This window comes from Bubalus bubalis, chromosome 15 (genome assembly GCF_019923935.1).
Source record: "Bubalus bubalis isolate 160015118507 breed Murrah chromosome 15, NDDB_SH_1, whole genome shotgun sequence".
In the NCBI taxonomy this organism is placed as follows: domain Eukaryota; kingdom Metazoa; phylum Chordata; class Mammalia; order Artiodactyla; family Bovidae; genus Bubalus; species Bubalus bubalis.
Window position 1 is genome coordinate 77,880,638 of NC_059171.1, and position 23,107 is coordinate 77,903,744.

General features: G+C 54.7%; 2 protein-coding genes across 2 annotated transcripts in view; one reads left to right on the forward strand and one right to left on the reverse strand.

Moving 5' to 3' along the window:
• COL22A1 (collagen type XXII alpha 1 chain) overlaps positions 1–23,107 on the reverse strand; it is a 201,493-nt gene that overhangs the window by 150,565 nt on the left and 27,821 nt on the right. Inside the window, exon 4 of the mRNA XM_045162761.1 lies at positions 204–278. Coding sequence (XP_045018696.1) covers positions 204–278 — 75 coding nt within the window. The remainder of the gene's footprint in view (positions 1–203; positions 279–23,107) is intronic.
• On the forward strand, positions 3,815–13,164 carry LOC123329517. The gene is made up of 2 exons (XM_044928868.2): positions 3,815–7,609; positions 12,499–13,164. Exon 1 carries the CDS (start codon positions 4,786–4,788, stop codon positions 5,815–5,817), a length of 1,032 nt encoding a protein of 343 aa, XP_044784803.1. The 5' UTR covers positions 3,815–4,785; the 3' UTR covers positions 5,818–7,609; positions 12,499–13,164.

Genomic DNA, 23,107 nt, shown 5'->3' on the forward strand with positions numbered 1-23,107 from the left:
GCTCCTCTGTCCATGGGATTCTCCAGGCAAGAATACTGGAGTGGGTTGCCATTCCCTTCTCCAGGGGATCTTCCTGACCCAGGGATCGAACCCAGGTCTTCAGCATTGCAGGCAGATTCTCTACAGTCTGAGCCACCAGGCAAGATTCACGTCTGGCAAATAGCATCGCAAAGCAAGCCATGCTGGGTGGCTGTTTCTCGTACCTGTGATCTCCTTGGTTCCGCCATTGGTGTGCTTAAAGCGATCTCCTTCCACACGAACGCTGGGGCAGAGCACATCTGAGAAGGGCGAGAGGAAAGAGACTGATGAGCAATCTTGACGTTCCCTCCATGGAAAGTGACAGGGCAGAGACGCCGTCCACCCCCCAGCATGTGGGACATCTGCCGGGAGCAGCGGCAGAAGCAGGGCCACGCCGACCACGTGTTCTGTTTACTCCCAGATGTACCTGATGAGCATGGGCCCTACTGCCAGTGCCGTGCCCAGAGGTGACACAGGAACAGGCGAGGTCCCAGCAAGGAGCTCACAGTGTGCCCATTAGAGGGAGCCCAAGAGCAATGCCCACAGGATCAACAGCGTCCTAAGTGACAGGAATGGGTCTGGGTTCCTGGGGGTCTCAGGATCCAACACCCAGCCCTGCCTGGGAGGTCAAGGAAGCTTTCCCAGAAAGGTGACGCTTGCGGTTTCTCCTAAAGGAACAGTAAGACTCAGCCAGCCGGACCAAAGAACAAAAGGGGACACAGGCAGAGAGGGAATGTCACTCACAAAAGCATGAACTTAATAGATGAGAATCCCAAGTCAGAGAGGTGTCAATGGAACAGGAAATGTTCTGAGGGCCCACCTGCAAGGCATCTGTTATTCTGCCCGAGGGAGCTTCAGGTGCCACTCCAGGCAAATCCCAGAGGAAGCAAGACTGCTCAGTTATACAGAGGCAATGGAGGAAGTCAAAGTAAAACATACTTCATTATATGGCATATCATATCTAAACATCTTCATGATTTCTCACCTTTAAAAAAACACTGGAAAGAAAAGGGATTCTTTCAGTTGCCCTAAAAATCCCAGAAACTCATTGTTACCAAAGGGGAAAGGGTCAGTTCAGTCGCTCAGTCGTATCTGACTCTGCGACCCCATGGAGTACAGGACACCAGGCCTCCCTGTCCATCACCAACTCCCGGAGTTCACTCAAACACATGTCCATCGAGTCGGTGATGCCATTCAGCCACCTCATCCTCTGTCGTCCCCTTCTCTTCCCGGGGAAAGGGTAGGGAGGGATAAACGAAGAGTTTGGGATTGGCAGATACAAACTACCATATATATGTGTTTGTGTATATATATATACATATGGAGAAGGCAATGGCACCCCACTCCAGTACTCTTGCCTGGAAAATCCCATGGATGGAGGAACCTGGTAGGCTGCAGTCCATGGGGTCGCTAAGAGTCAGACACGACTGAGTGACTTCACTTTCACTTTTCACTTTCATGCATTGGAGGAGGAAATGGCAACCCACTCCAGTGTTCTTGCCTAGAGAATCCCAGGGACGGCGGGGCCTGGTGGGCTGCCGTCTATGGGGTCGCACAGAGTCGGACACGACTGAAGTGACTTAGCAGCAGCAGCAGCAGCATATACACACACACACATATATATATATACTAGATAAACAACTAGGACATACTGTACATATAACACAGGGAACTATAGTCAGTATCTTGGAATAACCTAGAATATTAAAGAAACTGAAAAAGAATACATATGTATATATACACATATGTGCATATACATATATGTATATAACTGTATATATACACATATGTGCATAACTGAATCACTTCGCTGCACACCTGAAACTAACACAACATTGTAAACCAATTATACTTCAATTTTTAAAAATCCTAGAGAACCCACTGCGAATGTTGAAGTCTCGGGCCCTAGTGTTGGCTTCCCTGCAAGAGATTAGGCTTCCCCTAATCTCTTTCTCTGTGTGCCATGGGACACCTTACAGAGAACACACTTGTCATAGGGTAGCTTGGAGGACAGGCAAGATCAAGCCATAAAGGGATTAAATTTATCACCAGAGGCAACTCAGCACAGATGCTGCCCTGCCCTGGAAGCAATCTGGTAACACACATTATTGTAATAATCACACCTGATCAGGCAGTTCTGTCATCCCACAGATGTCACATATGATGACTTCTTTTCGGCACAAGTGTTTCATTGTGGGACCCTTCACCAATCAGGAGTAAGGAGCAAGAATGGGATTCTCCCTGATTTGGGAGGAGGTATTTTTAACGTTTATCCCTGAAGGCACCAGAGGTCTGACAGGCCCCAGGGAAGGGGTTATTTTGGAAACAGCACAGAGCTGTCTGTGTCTAGAACCACATATATGCAAGTGGGTGCCGGCGCTGCGCAGGGTACAGACAGCGCCACCCAGGACAGCGGCAGCTGCGGGTGACACCCAACTGCTCCAAGGCTGGCAGGCCACCAGAGGGATGCGCTGGGACTATGCGTCATTAAAATGAGTTGACTCAGAACCTTCTAGCCTTGATTATGAGCAAACCTCTGGAGTCTTGATGGCTGGAGCTCAGGGCGGGCAAAGCCACTGAGCCTTTGTCTCTGCAAATATCCCAGGGGGAGGCCCTGATTCCCGAACCTGGATGGTCAAAGACAGTTTGAAGGCCACGAACACAGAAAAGATGGAAACGTTTCAGAGATGTCAACATGTGCCCAAACCACTTTAAGAAATCAGTCCCCAGACCACCTGCCAGTCCCCTCATGGGAGCCATCACTAAGCCCCATACACACCAAAGCCTCAAGAGGAAATTTATAGCTGACAATAAGTCAGGACAAATGGCTCCCAAAATACACACTGCATCCAGGCTTCCCAGGGAAAAGGGGGCCCTGGAGGGTCACCTCTTTGCAGGGAGTGGGGGTGAGCACCCAAAGTCACTCTCAGCCCGTAACTATGTGCCTTTGGCCAAGACACGTCCACCTCTTGGATAATGATCTATTTATTTCCACATGAACTTGCTTATTGGAATTGAAATACTTACAGAGGTCCAGACACAATCCAGGTCCTGAGCTAGTTTTAAGGACCCACAAATGAGAAAACAGATAAGATAGCATCCCTGCCTTCAGGGTGCTCATGGGCTGACTGTGGCCAGGGCCTGAGACGGGTCAGCTCCAGAAAGTGCCAGGGCTGCCCTGACACCCTGTGTCTGTCTTCTTGCCTCACAGCATCCTCCTCCTTGACCCTCCAGACCCTGATCAGCAGCCCCCTGGGCCTTGCTCCCACTCACCCCAGCCTGAGTGAGGACCCGTCAGCAGGGTCCCGTGTCCTAGGGCTGGTGGTGCCATGCTGAAGGCGCTGACCAGCATGGCTGCCTCCCCAGTTAAGTCTAGAGGCCCAGCTGAGTCTCAGTCCAGCTCTGACTCCACTGCCTTCCCAGCTCCAGGCTCAGAACGGGAGGTGAGTCCATGATGGACGGAAGGACCAGTGGTGCCTGAACCAAGAGGTAAACGCTGAGTGGTAGACCAGATGCCTCCCAGGAAAGGGCTTCATTGTGCTTTAGACCAGGTGAGAACTCAGAGTCCAGGACCCCAGCCACCAAGGTGAGGCAGGCACTGTTAGCTGCTACCCTAATACCTATCCCTCACTGCCTCCTGGCGAAAACAATGTCACTTTTATTCAGATGAGCAGCATTGTTAGCCCAGGGAGAAAAGCGGTGAGTGGTAGGTCCAAGCCGATTATGACTCCTATGGTCCCCACCTTTCCAGCCACCCCCTCCAGCTAGAGATGCATCTGTGACCCGGTTCTGGCCAAGAGTGTAAACACCAGAAGCGCATGGTGGGTGGGGGAAGGCTGGGGTCTGAGAAGACCGTTTCCCTGATGGACGGGGACAGGTAGGCAGAAGGGGCTGACAGGGGCACGTTCCCTTCCTCCTCCTTCAAATGCAGGACAGAACATCTGCAGGACTGTCTAGGAGAACTGAAGAAAGAGGAATTCCGCTGCCCCCAAGTCCAAGCGAAAAGCTTGAGAAAAAGCAAAGGAGCTACTGAGAGACTAGATTACCGTCACATATCCAATCAATACAGACTTTTCAGGTTATCATTCAGGATCAACGTAAGGAGCCGCTCCGGAATTAAGGAGGAGAGTAAGTTCTCAGCAGTCAAAACGTGTATTTAACTAGTTCCCGGTGAGCTGGTTGCTTTTCCTTTTTGAAAATGTGAGAGCACAAAAAAGATACAGCTGATGACAAAGCCCTGTTTCCCCCGGAGTTCACCCATTGATGTCTGTATTCCCTCAGCCTTTAGGAAGGTAGAACATTCTAGACTTCCTGGGAGCAACGCGATCTCCCTTTCCCCAGGATGGGTTCTTTTTCACCAGAAGCTGCAACAGAGGCTGAGTCTTGGCTGATCAGAGCTGCTGCTCCCTGGGGCACATGACAGAAACTCACTACAGGTTCTCAGGAAGAAAAAAAAGAAACACTTCAACTTGCCCTCAGTTTACCGAGTTGCAAATAGGGAACATGTGTCTGAGCATCAGGGGAGGGAGGTTAGCACAGACAGTCTCTGCCGTCCCCTGCTTCGAGCTGACCCCCCGCAGCTCTGTATGGAGGAGACACGCCAGGCCATCCCAAACATGCCTCCCCTGGCTTCCAGTCCAGAGCTTCTCCAGTGAGGGGAAATGGGAGGGTGCTGGCAACTACTGAGTGCCTCCTGTGCGCCAGTCACGCTGGAGATTTGACTCACAACAGCCATTCCAGGAGGCAGATTTTGTTCCCATGACATAGATGGAAGAACGGAGGCTAAGAGAGGTTAAGAAGCTCACCAGGAAGGAAGGGTGTCTGGGTTTGAATAAAGGGCCACCTGTGTCTAGAATGAGCGAGCAGAGGTGGTTCCCCGGCCGAGCTGAGCAGCACCAGGAGAAGCTGGGAGCAGAGCCCGAGGGAAGAGGCGGTCACTGCCAATCCATCACCTCGCGGCCGCGAACCACAGACGGGATGACAACGGTCCAAGTGGGCAGGGGAGGGGACGGGGGAGGCAGACACAGGCCAGACACCCGGCAGACTCACGGGGTCGTTCCTCCGAGGCCAGGAGGCCAGCCAGGAAAACAGTCCACACACCCCCGCTCTGGAGAGCTGGGCCCCAAGGCCCCAGGGATGAAAGGAATAATGATTAGAACCACAGGCTTCCAGGGCCAATGGCCCACACGTCGAGGTACTGTCGTCTGCTTCTGCCCGGGGCCAGAGCTCTCCCTGCGGTCAGCAGACGGAGGGAGCTTGTTCTGCAGACACTGCGCCAGGGGGGTTGAAACCATCAGCACGTCTGACCGACTCCTCCCTACAGCTTTACGGGCCAGGTGCGGCAGTTCACAGATGCGGAAACAAAGGCATAAAGAAGTCAGCAGGCTGTCCAAGGCCACAGAGCGAGCAGGAGGCAAAGCCAGCACGCCAGCCCTGGCGTTGGCTCGGGACCACGACAGCACGAAGCTTCTCTCCAAGGTCACCCAGCACAGAGGACCCAAGTCTGTCTTGTATCCAAAGCCTGCAGGGACAGACGGCCAGCTTGCTACTTCCGGGGGCACACCTTCTGCCTCTGGACGCCCCGACATGCACCCGGAGCTTCCTTGCTCTGCACTGAGGATTCATCTGCTCTCTGACTTCTGCCCGTCGGGCCCGAATGCTTGGGCCCACTTATGGCTGGCTCTGAACAGGACACTGGGGAACCTGGGGAGGGCAGATGTCAAGACTCTGCCCTTGAGTGTACCCTCTGCTGGTGCCAAATCCAGAACAGCCCCACTGTCTCTCACAAAAGTGGGTTAGATGTTTTCAGACGGTCAGCGTCCTCCTCTCTCCGATCGTCTCCAGCTGAGCATCCCTTTTTCCCAGCAGCTCCCTCACCCAGGAGAGGAAGATCGGAAGCAGTAACACCCCAACCTATGAGCACACACACCGTACACTCACAGGTCCCGGGGCACAGCTGAGGAGTGCTTCTGCTGACAGAGGCCAGTGGTTGGCCTCCTTTGTGACACCCATCAGTGCAGTTTATGCCCATTTTTCAGATGAGACAACTGAGTCTAAGAGCGCTTAGATGACCTGCTCCACACACACCTCTAGTTAACGGTAGAAGCAGGATTCAGACCCAGTATGACCCCAGCATTTCCACACTTGACACCACAACTCGACATAAACATACGGGGTGGGGAAGAACACACGTTAACACTTAAACTGTGGCTACTTCTGGGAGGGCAGGACTTGAAGTGGTTTTTACCTCCTTTTTGCTTTTCTGTATTTTCACGTGGGCCTTAAAAATACGAAGGTGATTCACTAGTACAGTATTTGCAGGTTATCAATATTATACTTTACTAGAAGGAGGCCTGAGCCTTGCCCTGGTACCCTCGATGCTTAGGCAGCTGGAGGCTTTAGGGGCAGGGGGTGGCACAGTCACCAGGGACGGGCAGGGGGGCAAAGGGCTGTTTCCAGGGGTGACCTGGAGTCCCAGAGGATGGCAGGGACCTCGTGGGGCTCATATGCACGTCTGGACTCAAGACACCCTGCCACAAGGAGCAAACGTGTAAACATACAGACGAGGCAGCCCCGCCCGGTTGGAGTCACAGGCCAGACATGGGGGATGCCGGGAGCAAAGGCAGAGACAGACACGGAGAAGTGAGGGCTTGTCATGGGTGATCAGTCCACAGAGGAAACTGGTTGGTGAGGGGCGCTAGGTGTGGGGGTCAGGACGCACGTGGGGTCTGAGAAGACCCCGGGCTTGGTGCATCTGGGCTGAGAGCTCAGAAGGGAGCAAGCAGCCACAGGAAGAGCAGAGGGCCAGAAGGTCCCAGCGAGGGCAGAGCCCCGGGGAGGAAGCCGCTCGGTAGGCCCAAGGGTGATGGGCAGGGGAGTGGGAGGGCAGTACCAAGCCCTGTAGCAAAGTCCAGGGAGGGGAGAGGGCAGAGGTGGATCAGGGGACATCTCCTAACCCCAGGTAGAATCTTTCAGGGCAATGAGGAAATGACTCTGCCCGGGATACAGAGCAGGGCAAGAAGGGGGCCATCCCGGCCAGGGAGAAAGAGTTTATCACGGTGACCTTGGAAGTGCGACCCCTGCCAGGAGGGTGTGATTCCAGCTGTCCGTATTCCTTGGACCTCCTTCCTCCTGGGGACTGTCCCGTGGGCTAAGCACCAGTAGGTGTCAGCAGAGACTGCGAAGACCTCCTGGAGGCCGGGCAGGGAGGAGCCTGGGCCGGCTGGAAGTTGGGAGGGTGGCAGAGCCTTCGGCCAGCACCCAGGTGCTCAGCCCCGCAGTGACCGTTAGCACCTGGCGTCTGAGAAGCACCTGAACGCAAACCTCCTTCACGCCGCATCTGACGAGCGCCTGCCACGCACCTGGCACTAAGTCAGGCCAGGGCTCGTGGTAAGGGGCCTTCGGCGCTCAGGGAGCTGACGTCTCAAGCAGACAGGGTGGAAACTGGTCAAGCCAGGCACTGATGTCTCCAAGAACCGTGTGATCTCAACCCCTGGAAGGGGCAGAGGCCAGTGAGGGGTGCAAACAGCAGGGTCGGAGCTGGCTGGAGGGCCAGCGTGTCTCCACTGAAGTCTGAGGTGGAGCCAGGCAGGTGAGAGCAGGAGGAGGGCGGCCCTCCAGAGGCGCGGGCCAGGGCCGGGGGGCCGGGGAGCGTGGCCACCACGGCCGGGATGGCAGACAGGGAGGAGCGACCGTGAAACAAGCTGGGGGTGATCCAGGAGGGGTGGGGGCGGACAGGCCCCGGTGGGAGATGCTGCTCTGCCTGGGCAAGGGTAGGGGTGGACAGGCCCTGGTGGGAGATGCTGCTCTGCCTGGGCAAGGGTGGGGACTGACAGGCCCTGGTGGGAGATGCCACTCTGCCTGGGCAAGAATGGGGGCGGAGGGACCAGCCAGGGGGTGGCAGAGAGCCACAGGGTTGCGGAGGGAGAGGCGGTCAGACCCTGGGCTCTCTGCCAAGCAGAGTGGGCAGGCAGGTGGCCGACTGGATGAGGAGAGAACCAGAAAGAATGTTCTGAGTGTCTGTAAACCTGTAGGAAGAACCCATCTGGAAAACAGAGAACCCAAGTCCAGTTCCCACCACCCCGTGTTTGAGGTGTCTCAAGACACCCAGCAAACAACCAGATCCATAAGCCTGGCTTTCTAAGACGAGGCGCCTGGCTTTTGGTTTGGGAGTGGACCGTGTGCGGACAGCGTTTAACATGCTGGGAGGGGCGTGGAAGAGATGGTTTGGAGAGGGAGAGGGCTAAGAGGAGGCCTCGGAGTAGGTCCCAGCCTCCCGTGTCACACGCCAGGACACGAGAACTGACCAGCAGAGGAGGCTGAGAAGGGGAGGCTCGTGAGATCGGAGCGGGACCCGGGGCAGGGAGGAGGCCCGGAGGCTACAGGAGGGAGTGTCTCAGAGGACAGGGTCAGGCCCCCGAGTGACAGAGTTCACCACCAGGAGGCAGAGCTCACGCCCAGTGTGGGACGGCAGCACGACCCCGCCCTGCACCCCAAAAACGCCATGTGGACGGCCAAGGGCAGGGGAGGCTTCGTGCGGGGAAGCCAGGCTCTCTGTGCGAGGCACCCTCCATCTTCTCTGACCTTCTGAGACTGTCTCCTCAGTTCCAGAACCAAATCCACACCCTTAGCATCCACCCTTCAGGGTCCCAACAGGGACTGGACAAGAGAAAGGACAGGAGGCTCCAGACTCAGGGCTGAGGCCATGGCGATCCCACGGGGTCACAGCCCCCCTCACCCCAGGACGCCGGTGCCCAGTGAGGTGTCACCCGAGCGCAGCCTGTCATCCGCACCCCCAAACCCCGAGCTTCTGCAGAATCAGAGAGGACAGGGAGCAGTCCCAAGGCTTTCACACAGGGCAGGGGTCCCACGTGAAAGGGTTGCTGAACGGGCGAGAAAAGCTAGGCAAAAGGAACCCTCCATTCCTTCCAACATGGAGTCTGAGGAGATGGAGAAATAGGTAAAACCAAAAAAGCAGCAAAATTATCACATGACTCCAGAAAAGGGTGAACAAGACATGTCCCCCTGGCCCTGTGCAGAGGGGCTGAGACTGGGCTGGGAAGACCGGAGGCGGGGGATGGGGGTAGAAGGGGGAGACCCACAGCGGGAAGAGGCCTCAGGAGCCCGGCTCTGGGGACAGTGCAGACCCGAGGCCCTCAGCGTGTGGCCAGGACAAACCACCTCCCCGCTGCATCTCAGGAAAGAGGACAGGCTGAGGGAGCGCAAATGCCTCCTCACAGGCACACCCCTGACCGCTACCCACAGCATCTGTGGGTCTCAGGGCTGATGGGCAAGCAAGATACCCAGTCTCTTCTCTCTACTTTTGGCCACAGCCTCTCCATTAGCAGGTGGCCTGGGGTCAGACTGTCCAGACTCAGGGTCATGTCCCCAGTCAGGGGAGAGAGACAGAGGCCTGGAGCCCACTGTGGACAGTGGGGCCCAGCTCAGCCGTGCACCGTATCAGGCCCTGAACGCCTGTGTGTGTGGGGGCGGGGGTGGCAAGGTGGGAACCAGGGCACCAGGCAGAGGCAGACACGGCCAGCCCCCAGGCCCACCTGCCCCTGGCCCCTCTCCCCGAGGGTCGGCAGAGGTGGGTTCCTGGAACGGCCACCAGCTGCATTTCCGTGGGAGCCATGGGGAGGCCAGCGGGTCAGCACGGCCAGCCTGGCTGCCTCCCCCCAACACCGGACAAACCAGCCGCAGAGGCAGCATGCTGAGCGGAGCCGGGGCTGAGGCCGGGAGGAAGGCTGGGGCATGAGGGCACACAGTCCGGGGAGCAGGGCCCCCACCTAGGGCTGCCCGCCCGCCACAGGTGGCAGCCTCCCCCAAGGACATGCAGGCAGAGGCTGTGGAGCCCCTCCCGCAGCGCGGCTTCCTGACAACCTCACGCAGGGAGTACAGGCGCGGGGTCCCCCTCTCCTCCCAGCTGACCACGGCTGCTGCCCCATCCCCTTCCAGCCCCGTGTCTTCACCAGGGCATCACCAGGTGCTGGGCTCTCTGGTCAAACCTCTGCTCACCTTTCCTAACTTCCGGCCAACCCTTCCGCCCACCCCAGGCCTGCCCTCAGACAACCTTCTTGGGGACACACACCCCGTCTCTCGGGCTCTGCCCAGCCCACTTGCCTGGGGCGCTGGGCTCAGCTCCAGCTCCCTCTCCCTCTCCACCTTGAGCCTGGGGGCACCAGGGCCATGAGAGGCAGCCGTCGGTGGGGTCTGTGGACAGCACTCGACCTTGCAGCCTGGGGGGTCCTTGCCCCCACAAGGCCCCCACGAGGCAAGGCCAACTGAGCAGGAGCAGTGACGAGAAGGGGGCTGGGCATGGGCTGGGCGGACTGGGGCCGCTGTGTCCTGGACGCCACTGGACGGGGGTCTCGCCCGCCTCCTAGGCCCACGTTATGGGGATGGGACATGTTTCCGGGGACACTTTTCACACTTGATCGGTGACTTACATGTAACAGAGTGCACAGCGGACAGGTTTCCTTTTGTTCTCCTGCCTGGGGTTCAGGGCTCAGGGCCTCCCCAATGCTGGGCGGGCTTTGGTCAAGGCGGAGGTCACTGGAGATGGCCAGCTCTGCATTCCAACCCCTGGAACCATGGGTCCCACGGGGTCCACCAGTACAGGCTCCTCTGGTTCAACCTGAGCTCAGGGCAGGATCTCAGGCCCTAGGCAGACACGGCAGCAGCACAAAACACCCAGGCTGAGCAAGCACCGAGGGACGCCAGGCTTGCCCTGCAGGGGAGCTGGGGCCCCTCCAAGAGCTCCTGTCATCACTGCCCACCCCCTTGGTAACTCATCCTTACGTCCAGTTGTTAGATTGATGCAAGAAACAGGAGATTGACTGAAACCAAACAAACCAAAGAAAACCACTATGTGTTCCTTACTTGATCAAGCAACACTGGCTACGTCCAGAATATGAGCAGGTATTTCAGAAGCGCAGACAGACACTCCATATGCACTGGGGGTTTTTTTTTTGTTGTTCCTATTCCCCATGAGATTCCTCCATCTCTCTCCCATGCGTACGTGTGTGCTAAGTCGCTTCAGCTGTGTCCGACTCTTTGCAAGCCTATGTACTGTAACCCTCCAGGCTCCTCTGTCCATGGGATTCTCCAGGAGAGAATACCAAAGTGGGCTGCCAGAACCTCCTCCAGGGGATCTTCCCAACCCAGGGATTGAACCTGCGTCTCTTAAGTCTCCTGCATTTGCAGGCAGATTCTTTACCCCTAGCACCACCTGGAAAGCCCCAAAATGCACTGATTTTTAATAAAGCTGTAATTTTATAACTTCCAGGGTGAGGGTCAGGAGGAAGGGGGTTTTGCTATATGGACCACCTGTCTCTAGATTCGTGTGTGAGTGTGTGTAGGCACATACATGCATCCATGTGTGTGTTCTGAGTGGGCATGTGTGTTTGCATGCCCGTATGTCTGAGTGCATATGTGTATCTGTGTTTGTGTGACTGTGTGTCTGTTCTTTGTTGTGTTTATATGTGGATAAACTCAAAGAAACCAGAATCTGTGTCATTAAAAGGACAAAGACAGACACATTTTACAGCCAAAAAGTCGCCAAGAACATGCTGCTTTGACAATTGTTTTCCTTCGGCCTTCCAGGAAGCATGAGGCTGTATCAGAAGCACAGCTATTAATCAGCCGCATTTCTTGGAAAGCCCCAGACACCATGTAACCCCTGTGCCCCCCTCGCCCTCCCACAAGTGTGAATCCAGTTCAGCTAGGTCAAGGTTAGCTACAGGACGTGAGAGACACTCAGAAGGCAGAATTCCTCCACATAGTTAATTATATAGATGCATTCTTATTTACAGACACGTGTGTATATATAGACTGTGTATACGTGTATATACATTTTGCAAGTGCCAATTTCACTGTGGCCACTACATTTCATCCCTTTACCAACGCAACACGAAAGCCACCGTGGCAAGCGCAGAGTCAAACCTCCCTCCCTGAGCCGGGACTCCTGGCGCGACGATGCCAGTAAATGAGACAGTCACGCCTGCGCGCACGCACTCTGTCTGGGATGGCCCCAGGGACAAAGAGCGCCATGGCTGGGACCGTCCCACAGCCGGGCAGTGGCAAGGGGAGCACGCAGACCCACAGCTGAGCTTGAGTCCTTTCTAGTCGTACCGGGGTGTGACTCCTCGTCTAAGACCTGGGATGGCAGAAGGACTTTTTAGGATATACGAGTCACCCCTAAAAAATGGCAAGGTGAGGAAGCACCTATAAAGCAACAGCTCCTGGGGGCGGGGGAGAGGGTTATGCAGGATGACAATCAAGACATAAGGGAAGGGGCCTTCTGGATAATTTATAATTTACAGTATATAATGGGTGGGATTATATATAACATTTATAATAGTATATATTAATTTGTAATGTATTTATAATACAATGTAAAATATATATTAATTTATAATATAATGGGTGGGTGGGAACCCCACACACCCTGCTCAGCACCCCATGAAACGCCCTCTCCAGGGTCACCCCAGGAGACAGCGGCAGCAACTTCAGATTCTCCCAACCATTGCATCAGAACCCGTCATCGGGAGTCCGTGACCTTTCCCTCTACAGAGCCGGAGAGTAAACGCTTCGGACTCCATGGGCCACGCGGTCGCTGCCACAGCCACTCTGCCTGTGGTTGTGTGAACAGAGCCACCGACAATATGTAAACAAGCCGACATGAATGACATCCTGCAATAAAACTCAGTGTGTAAAACGTGGTGCCTGAGCGGATCTGGCCTGCGGGCTGGCGTTGGCCAGCCCCTGCACTAGGTCAAGGACAGGCTTGCCTTCCTGCATAGGCTAGCTCTCTTTACAGAATCCAAAGTGCGTGAACTTTGAGACTCTACCTGATTCCCTCCTGGGATGAGGAGCTCACATGCAGTCGTTATGTCTCAGAACTTCAGTTTTTTACTTTTTTCAAATATAGATTTGTCATAAAAATAGTTTATCAGTTGCACCTGACTCTCTGATCCCATGAACTGCAGCATACCAGGCTTCCCTGTCTTTCACTATCTCTCGGAGTTTGTTCCAATTCATGTCCATTGAGTCAGTGATGCTATCTACCATCTCATCCTCTTTCGCCTCCAATCTTTCCCAGCATCATGGTATTAAGTATGATAATAAACAATGCAATAAAAACAAGAACCACTGTAAGTTGTTCACTAGATCAGTAAATATCACATTCTTTCAGATGAGGAGACCAAGGCTCAGAGGCTCACACTCCAGCCCAGGCACCACCAGCGGGCAGAGGGCAGAGCTGGGATTCCATCCAGTCTCTGTCCACAGATCAGAAGTGCTGGCAAGGCCGTGCCCTGATTACGATGGTCACGAACTCTGTGCCAGGCTACAAAGGGAGCCTTTCATATGCATGTCCCCTGGGCTCCAGAGAGTAGGTAGTAATATTACTGTCCTCAATTTATAGTGAAAACTAAAGGTTAAAAAAGGAACCTGTCAAACAGAGAAACTTGTGTTTAACTGGGGCCTGTAGACCTCAGTCCATCTGCTCAACTCAGATGCTACAACACTGTAGCTCCCCAGGGACAGAGGGCAGGCTATGAACGCAGGCCCTCCCCGAATTCTCATCCTGTAATCCTCACACACGCCAGAAACCACGCGTTCTCAAAGCGGGTAATATTGCCTCCAAAGGAGCAAAAATGGCTTTCAGGGAGGGGTTTGAAAAAATCTGAGGGATTTCAGATGGGGCCCTCCAAAGTTCAACCCACCCAAACAGCATAAATAGTAGGTGTGATATTACAGTTTCAGAGAAGCAGGCAATGAGAGGAAACAAAACACTTACAGAAATACCCTTCAAAGGAGATAATTATTTTTAAAAGGTCGAGAAATAACTGCCCTGCATGAAACATATAAACCCAATCACCTTTCTGACAAATAATAAATCTGCACACACGGGCTTCCCAGGTGGCTCAGTGGTTAAGAGCTGGCCTGCTAATGCAGGAGATGCAGGTTCGATCCCTGGGTCAGGAAGATCCCGTGGAGAAGGAAATGGCAGCCCACTCCAGTACTCTTGCCTGGGGAATCCCACGGGCAGAGGAGCCTGGGGGCTACAGCCCACACATGCTGACACACACAGTAAGAGCAGACAGTTGCAGAATGTGTGCTCAGGGCCGTTGTTGTGTCGCGCACTTTCCACATCCCAATCCTTAGATTTTCAGGACGCTCGACAAGGTAGAAATGTCACCATAATCCTCTTTGCACCAATGAACAGGACAGGAAGAGGTGAGCTAACGGGCCTGAGGCTTCACCCAGGGTGCGGGGTGCCAAGGCCTCCCACCAGCCCAAGCTGCCCCGGGGGAGTCACTGGGCGTGTGCAAGCCTGCTCTAGGAGCCTCCCTACCTGCACAAATCCACAGAGAGATCAGCACTAAAAAGGCAGGACAGCCATCCTAAGACCCCAGAACCCAGCAGCAGAAAGCAATGGTCAGGTGGGGAGAACTCAGGACGCGAGGGGGCCTACTCTTTCTATGCATCGGGAAACACCCATCAGCAAGTGTGGACAACACGAGCAGCCCTCCCTGGTTCAGCAGAGGCTAAAGGCGGAAGCTCTGGGGTTTGGACATGTGGGTCACGCAGATGCGGCCGACAGAAGAGTCAGGCAGGGGCCTCATCGGGGGCACGGGCCCTGTGGGGCCGGGCTGGGAGACTCTGCCTTCTTCCCCAAGCACACAAATCAAGAATGAGAGATGGGTGGTTTTTAGTTTTCCATTGCTTTCAGTAATTTTCCAATAAAATGTCCCAGCTCATAATCAGAATTAAGAAACCCCATGACCATTTCCAGGGGGTGACCTCGATCAAGACAAGTTTTCCCAGGGAGGACCTCCCAGTGACCTTCAGGCAAAGGGTGGGACCCCCGGCCTTGCTTCCTGAAGGCAATGTGGTCTGGGAGCCAGGCCACAGGCATCCACGTGGCGGCTCCAAACCCGCAGCTGGGGCGGCCGCCGGCTCTGCCCCGGCTTCAGATCCACCCGGGGGGATGAGCTGGGCCGGTCGCCTCATGGGCACATGTGTGCTCCCAGATGTGAGTGTGTGTGTGCTGTGTGCAGTGTCTGGGGCTGCATGTATGATTTATGGGGTGTCTGTTAGAGTGGGGGGGGTGTATGTATGATTTATGGGGTGTGTGTAAGTGTGTGTGTGTGTGTGTGTGTACACGCACGCGCTGACCTCACAAGTCTCCGGACCATGCAGAGGGGTGGGGACAGGAGGACTTGGTCCCTGGGCACAAGGCTGCCAGCAGGGCTGTGCCCTCTCTGATGACCACAGACTCAGGCCCCAAGGGAGACAGGCACAAACAGACTCCCAGCCCGGACACGCTGCCCAGACATGCCAACAGCTGGGCCCAGGCTCTCCCTGGACAGTGTCTCTTGGTCCTCAAGGGGACACTCCTGGGCGCTGAGGTGCACTCTGCCCTTGGCTGATTCTTGACCCCCTCCCAGCTGGGTGGACTCCGGAGACTCAAGCCCCCGAGTCAAGCCTCAGCATCCGCCCTCAAAAGTAAGGGCCCCTCGGCGGCTTTGGCGGTAAGCGCCCCTCGAGGGTAAGCGCCCCTCACCGGTAAGGGCCGTGATGCTCCACCCCTGGGCACCGCTGCTGCCCGCCCCCGCCGGGCCCTGCCCCTCCTCCACCAGCATCAGGCCCAGGCCTCCTGCAGGCCCTTGGCTCTCCTGCTTGCCTCTGCTGGGACTCTGGCCCATCAACCTTGGCGTGAATGGCTGTTCCACGTCATTCCAGCTTTTCTCTTCTCAAAGGCCTTCCTATAACCTTCCCACTTAAGACCCTTTATCATGCGACCCTTTCTCATTTCTTCAAAGCACTTAACCACTCTATGAAATCACAATCAAGTTCACTTGATTTTTTTTTCCCTCCATCTCCTTTCTGGAAAGTATTGCCCTAAAAGTAGAATCTCAGATGTGATCACTCACCATCGTGATCCCCTTGCCTCAGAACAAAGTCCAGGAGATAAGAGGGAAACAAAAAATATGTGTTGAGAAAGTAACCCAAGAGTATCATACAGAGCCCTTAAGACGCGCACTGCCGCGAGCTGCTGTCTTCAAAGGTCTGCCTGGTCCGTTCCCAGTTACACAAATAAGTCCTGTGATTTACTCACACTGTTTTTTGCTATTAAAAAAAAAAAAAAAAAGCATAGAATACATTTTCAAGTGATTCCCTCACCTGAAGGTGAAGTGGCCTATGGCAGATACGGTCAAAAGCAATAAAGAGCCTCTCAAGGAATCTCAGCGCCCAACCCCCGGGCCCATCTTCCCCATCCTCAAGGTAGCCAAGTCTGTGAACAGGTCTAACAAGCAGAGGACATCGGGACCCTTCTTGCAGGGGCTGAGGACACGCATAAAATCACAAACTGGTGAAACGCATGGCTGGGGAGGGGATGCCTACATGCTCCCAGTGAGATCTGCAGAAGAACAGTGAAATGCATTCTACCTCACACATAAGAAAGCCCCTGTGTGTGTGTGTGTGTGTGTGTTGTCATGGTAAGGATTGCATCCAGTAGTCAAAACCCACTGGGAAAGCACATGGACACACAGCACAGAGGAGGGAGGGAGGGAGGCTGCAGAGACACGAGAGGCTCCTCCTGGGCCCTCAGTCATGCTAACATCCAAGAGCTACAGGACACAGCCCAGGACATGGCCCTTGTCCCTGGGAAGAGGGGAGGCAGGACCACCAGAGAGCGTCCCCAGAATAGAAGTAGGCGGAGGCTCCCTGGCTGTGGGCACTGGCAGGCCACAGGATCGCTGAAGGCCACACCACCAGCTATATAAAGGTTGTGTCGAGCCCGGGGTGGAGAGGACTCTTAATTACAGCCGCGGCTCTGGGGCTGGGCCTCCGCCCTACACTCTGCAGGAAGCCAGGCTGAGATCCAGTCCCCTGGGGGCCTCGGCAGGCCATGGAGGGGCAGGAGCTGACGCCCTGACAAGGAAGTGCTTCCCTGGATGAGCCCAGGGCCAGGGGGACAGTGAGCCATGGGCCAGAGAAGACCTTAGGGGAGGTCACTGGGCAAGGCCACAGAGGTCATGATGCTAGAAACAGGTCTCTGACAACACCGCCATGCGTGCTTAATGCTGCTGCTGCTGCTGGTCCACTCCTAAGTTTGCAGATCATCTCTGTCATTTATAAAACGAGGATAAAGATTTCTTCAGCTACCATGACCTTCATCTGTCTACTGAACAAAGAGCCACTGGTCACCGTGCAGGAGCCAGGGCTGGTCCAGGCCCTGGTAGGGTTCAATAATTAGACATCTGATGGGATTACTATGGAAGGACAGCTCAGAAAAGCTCAGACTCCTGGGCACTGGGTCTGAGCTGGGCAAGGAGTCGAAGGCCTGATTCCCTGTGATCCTGGATAAGCCACTCAGCCCCTCAGTGCCGTCAGCGACAGAAGGAAAACTTACTTAGGGGATTGGGGTGAGACTTCAAAGCCATGGTGGGTTTAAAGATGGTTCCTGAATAGCCAGACTTAGTGGGAAGAGCTCAGGCTCTGCGGTCAAACAGAGTGAGGTCAAAATCCCAGGTCTGCTCCCAGCCAGCAGGGCAACTTCAGGAATGACCCGAACTAGCCACCCCACCGAGGGACCATGGGGTAAGACCACCGAGGAGTGGCCATGGGGTAAGAGCCAACATAAGTACCTAAGCGTTGTGAATATGAATTCTGAGAAAGGATGGACGTGGAAAGGAAGCCATAAATGCATTAGAAAAAAAAAAAAATCAGCTGGCGGCACTCAGTTATCCTATTTGCTGCTATGATTTAGGAGGCAGGTTATGGGAATTCTGCTCCAAGCAGTGAGGGATGATGGCATTCTGAGGCCTGAGAAGCAGAAGGACAGTTCGAGTCCACGGCTGGTCCAGGAGCAATTTGGACAAAGAGAAGCTTCTGCAGCAGCCACCCTGAAAAAGCGCTGTCCAATCTCATGCCTGGTCCTGTCCCCACATCACCCCCTCCTCTGCTCACACGGTCACTCCCAGCTGGGCTTCCAGACCAGAGCAGGGCAGCCACGGCCCCCACACCCCAGCCTGTGCTGCCTGAGGGCCGGGGCTGGGCACCCACCTGGACACTGGCCCCTAACCTCCTGTGCACTGAGCTGGGACTCAGCTTCCCCGCTGTCCCTCCAGACTGCCCTGCCTCCCTCTGGTAGCCAGGCTGGCTGGAAAGCACAGGCTCTGGAAGCAGTCAGACCTCAGTTCCCATCTGCAGCATCAGCATCATAGAAGATGGAGGAGGAAGAGGAAGCGGAGGAGGAAGAAGCTCGTATGTAGGCTTCATCCATAAATTTCCTAGCAGCCACAATTTTAAAAAAGTAAAAAGAACTAGGTAAAATTACTTTTAGGAATATGTTGTATTGAACCCTAAATTTCCAGGATGTGTGTGAGCTTCATCTCTCAGTCGTGTCTGACTCTTGAGACCCCATGGGCTGTAGTCTTCCAGGTTCCTCTGTCCATGGGATTCTCCAGGCAAGAGTATTGGAGTAGGTTGCCATTTCCTTCTCCAGAGGAAATCTTCCCGACCCAGGAATCCAACCCAGGTGTCCTGCATTGCAGGCAGACTCTAACTGACTGAGCTACAAGGGAAGCCCCAAATTTCCAGAATACTATCATTTAAACATGTAATTAATATAAAAAGATGCATGAGATGCTTTACTCCCTTTTTTCATACCTCGTCTACAAAATCCAGTGGGTATGGCACTCAGGCACTTCTCAGTCTGGACCAGCTCCAGACTGGTCACTGGCCACATGTGATGGCCAGCGCGGGACAAGGCACCAGTTTCCCCACATGCAAATCCTGAGCACTGACACCGCCCCTTCCCCCCACCCCAACTGGGCTGGGTGAGAACACAGTATGAGTAAAACGCAAATATCCTCCCCAGCCTTCAAAACGTTTGGTGCTCAGAACAGTGGGCTCTCTGAGTGCTGTTCACCTCCCCCCTACCCTGGGAAGTCAGGTTGGGGTCCTTCTCCCCCAGATGTGGCCTGCCATAGGGAGCAGGTATGATTCACCCCCCACCCCCTATGCCCCAGCCTGCCTTTTCCAGACGTTCATCAACCTCCAACATCTAATCGTTCCACTCTGCTCACCAACATACACACGAGGGAAACAGTTATTGTTGGCTAGGATTTCAGATGTGCTGAATATGCTTAGTCTTTGCATTTGGGAGGCAGTAGATCATTGCGTGAGTTGCTTCCAACATGCACAGCACAGAATCCACTGCAGGTTTCTGCCCCTGATTTCTTTTTCAAGAACATTCAGGCAGCTCCTCCTCCATCCCAGGCTCCGTTCCAGGCACTGGTACCCCTAGGAACAGCCTTTCCCTGGTGAGGATTATATTCCGTGGCTGAAGGCAGCTCTGACGCAGACAAACGAACAGAAATTTCAAACGGCAGGAGGCAACCAGCATGCACAGTCTGTGGTATAATCATGTGTCACTTCCCTGCTGCCTCCAGGAGGAAAAGCTTCCCAAGGACAAGAAGGACATCAGCTCCAACACCGCATCCTGGACACCTGGTAGTTGCCTGGCAGAGGACTCACTCAGTGTGTGACTGATCAATGAATGAATGAATGGACCGACAGATGGACTGAAGTGAACCGATGCCGACTACAGCGTACGGTTGGGTTGAAGTCGAATGAATGAACAGATTAGTGTGAATCCACCATGGCTGTTGAATGAATAAGTGAATGAGGGGACTGGATGGACTGAATGATCACAACACTGGAAACCCATGTCCTTACTCTCAGATCTCCCAGGTCATCGGTGAGAAGCCCCCACAGGAACAGCCCGGATCCAGACCATGCATCACCCGCAGGTACCCTGCCTGTGCCAAGGGGCTTCTGGCTGTTTGGATGCTGTGGGGCTCCTCGATCTCACCCGCCATGTGCTTCCCACTACGTTCCTGTTCGCTCTTCTGTTTTGTTTTGCTTTGTTTCTAATTGAAGCAATTGTGAAGACATTTTGCTTCCTGAGTCTCCAGAATAGAGCGGACCCTCGCAGCCTCCAGCTGTATTTACAAACCGGATTCCCTTCAGATGACTAAGAATAACTCGACTCTTTCCTCCATTCAGGCATGTGGAGAAGCCTGCGAGGGAGAGTCCTGACTTTCTCCTGACATTTCCACAGCAAACGTGTGACATGCTGGCGGGCTGGACCTGCATCCGAAAGGGGGAAACCCTTGGGTCTGGTCTCTGGTGTTCCTGCCGGGGTCAGACCCCTTTCCCTGGGGGAGGAGAGGCAGTAACTGACCCCACTCCACAATGTCAAACACGGTCCTACAGTTCAGGCCCAGAGAGTCAGCCTGCTTTCACTCTGAGGTTACGGTGATTGGCTGGGGAGAGTCACAGGGCCTAAAAGGTGTCCAGCTAGTCGAGTCCAGGCCTGTGGGGTCACCCTCTCCTCTCCTGGGTCCAACCCACACCCACTCTTTCTCTGTCCTGCTCTGGCCCGTGTCACCCGGCCCCTTCGCTGGCTGCTGTGGGACGTCAGCCAGCCCGGCGGGCAGGGAGTGAGGCAGGGACTCCTTTCCTGCTCCCTCTGGGTCACGGCCAAGTGGGCAGCCATGATTCTCCCCGAGACGAGGAGACCAGAGCTCGTGATGGTCAGGCCCTCCCCTCCCAGGGGCCCCGGCTCCCCGCCATCCCTGATCCAGCCACTGGCTCCCGGTGCCTCCCTCTCCCTCCCCAGCCTCAGTCTCCTCCAAACAGAACCTCATCAGCATCTCTTCCATCCACGCTGGTCACTGCCAGACGCTGACACACAAATCTGCCAAGAACAGAATTAACAGCAAGGGTGAGCAGAGCAACAGGAGAGTAGAGGGCCTGGTCCCCGCTCGGGGCTGCCCGACCGCTGGCCTCTGCATCCTGGGTGATGTCCCTGTGACTTACTCCTTAAAGCAAGTTAGAGCAGGGTTTGCTGTTACCTGTGACCACTGTCCCTGACTCAGACCCAGGGTCAGTGGTGGTGAAATCTGTGTTCTAGGGGCACAGGGGGATGAGGGCAGAGGCCGACGGCCCAGATTCTATGGCCACACTGCCACTTTATTAACTGGGCAACACGATCCAGTGACCTGACCTCTCCAGGGTTGTCCGAACCATTCCCAAAGCCATCCCCTGGGAGGGGGAACCTCTTCAAAATCTAGATTCTGCTCTGCCAAGACGAAGAACCACTTTGAACCCAGGCTGCCAGGGTGAAGAAATGCTGGTGGGGGGTGGTCAGCTGGGTGCTCACAGACTCTGAACCACCAGGCTGGATGACTGTCCCTTGGCTGGACCTGGTCTTAGCACCCGCCTCTGTCAGCCGGTATTTCTGGCCATATGCACCTAGATCAAGTCTCTACCCAGCCGTGGCACAGCAGCTCATCCTCCCTTCCTCCTCTTCCCCACGTGGCGCCATCACCTCTCTGGACTGCTGCTGAGGGCCCCGCAGGCCTTACAGCTGTGTCCCCTTGGATCTCAGCATTCAGCAAGAAGGGGAGCATCTGTATCTTAGGAGGCTGTAACGAGGGTCAAATGAAGTCACTGTGGAAGTCCACAGCCAGTGAACTGCACCCTATGGAGCAGGTGAGTGTCCCTTAACCCACTGGGCATCCCTTTCCTCATCTGTAAAACGGGCCTGGGCATCCACCCCCAACACCATTCTCTGAAGTTGCCCAGCTGTCTTGTGAGGGGCTCACTAACCGGCCAGCATTCCTTTCTCCGCGAAGATCTGACCATGTCACGTCCTACCCAGAACCCTCAATGCCTCGCCATGCACACAAGGCCCCCCTTTATCCAGGCCTTGACAATCACACAAAGCCACCAGCCCCCACTCTGCTCCTCTCCTCCAGTCATTATAGTGCAGACTAAACGTTGCCACCTCATCCTGAAGCTTGTGCTCTTTCTTCTACACTAAGTGCCACCTCCTCCAGGAAGCCCTCCCTCATTCTCAAGGTCACCATCCACCAAAACCACAGCAGGACCTCACCCACCACATTCTTTCCTTTGGTGTCTTTCCCAATATCTAGATGAGGAACAGATTTCATTTTCTTGGGCTCCAAAATCACTGCAGATGGTGACTGCAGACATGATATTAAAAGACGCTTACTCTTTGGAAGAAAAGCTATGACAAACCTAGACAGCATATTAAAAAGCAAACACATTACTTTGCTAACAAAGGTCCGTCTAGTCAAGGCTATGGTTTTCCCAGTAGTCATGTGTGGACCATAAAGAAGGCTGAGCGCCGAAGAAAATCGATGCTTTCAAACTGTGGTGCTAAAGAAGACTCTTGAGAATGCCTTGGACAGCAAGGAGATCCAACCAGTCCATCCTAAAGGAAATCAATCCTAAATATTCCTTGGAAGGACTGATGCTGAAGTGCCAATACTTTGGCCACCTGATGTGAAGAGTCAACTCATCAGAAAAGACCCGGATGCTGAGAAAGACTGAAGGCAGCAAAAGGGCACAGGATGAGATGGCTGGATGGCATCACTGACTCAATGGACGTGGGTTTGAGCAAACGCCAGGAGACGATGAAGGACAGGGGATCCTGGCGTGCTGCAGTCCACGGGGTCGCAAAGAGTCAGACACGACTTAGAGACTGAACAGCAACAGATGAGGAAAGCCTGAGGGCAAGGGCTGTGTCTTATCTTTTTCTATAGGCCCAGAAATCAGCACAAGGCTGCACAAAAAACAGACTCTCGTTAAGTATCTGTGAATAAGTAAGTAGAGATTGAGCAAGTCAACACAGAGAAAAAGCCACAGGGTGCAAAAGAAACGGAAAGAAGCATCAAGGCTCAGACAAGTCTTAGCTGCAAGGCTGGCCCATCCCTGAGACCAGGTCCCTGCAGCTCCGGCCAGCTGTTCCCACTGTCAGTCCCTCCTCCACTGACCCAGCCTCCTGCCCCTGTCTAGGTGGGACCCTCAGGGCTCCCTGACCCAGGGCTCAGGCCCCCAGAGAAGTCAGTAAGACAGAGGCGACACTGCTCCCTGCCCCCACCTGGGACCGGGAGGGGTAAGTTACCAGCAAGGAAGGAATGTCACCCCAGTGAAGCAGGCACAGGCTGAAGCTGGGGAAAGGCTGACACGGGAGAAACCC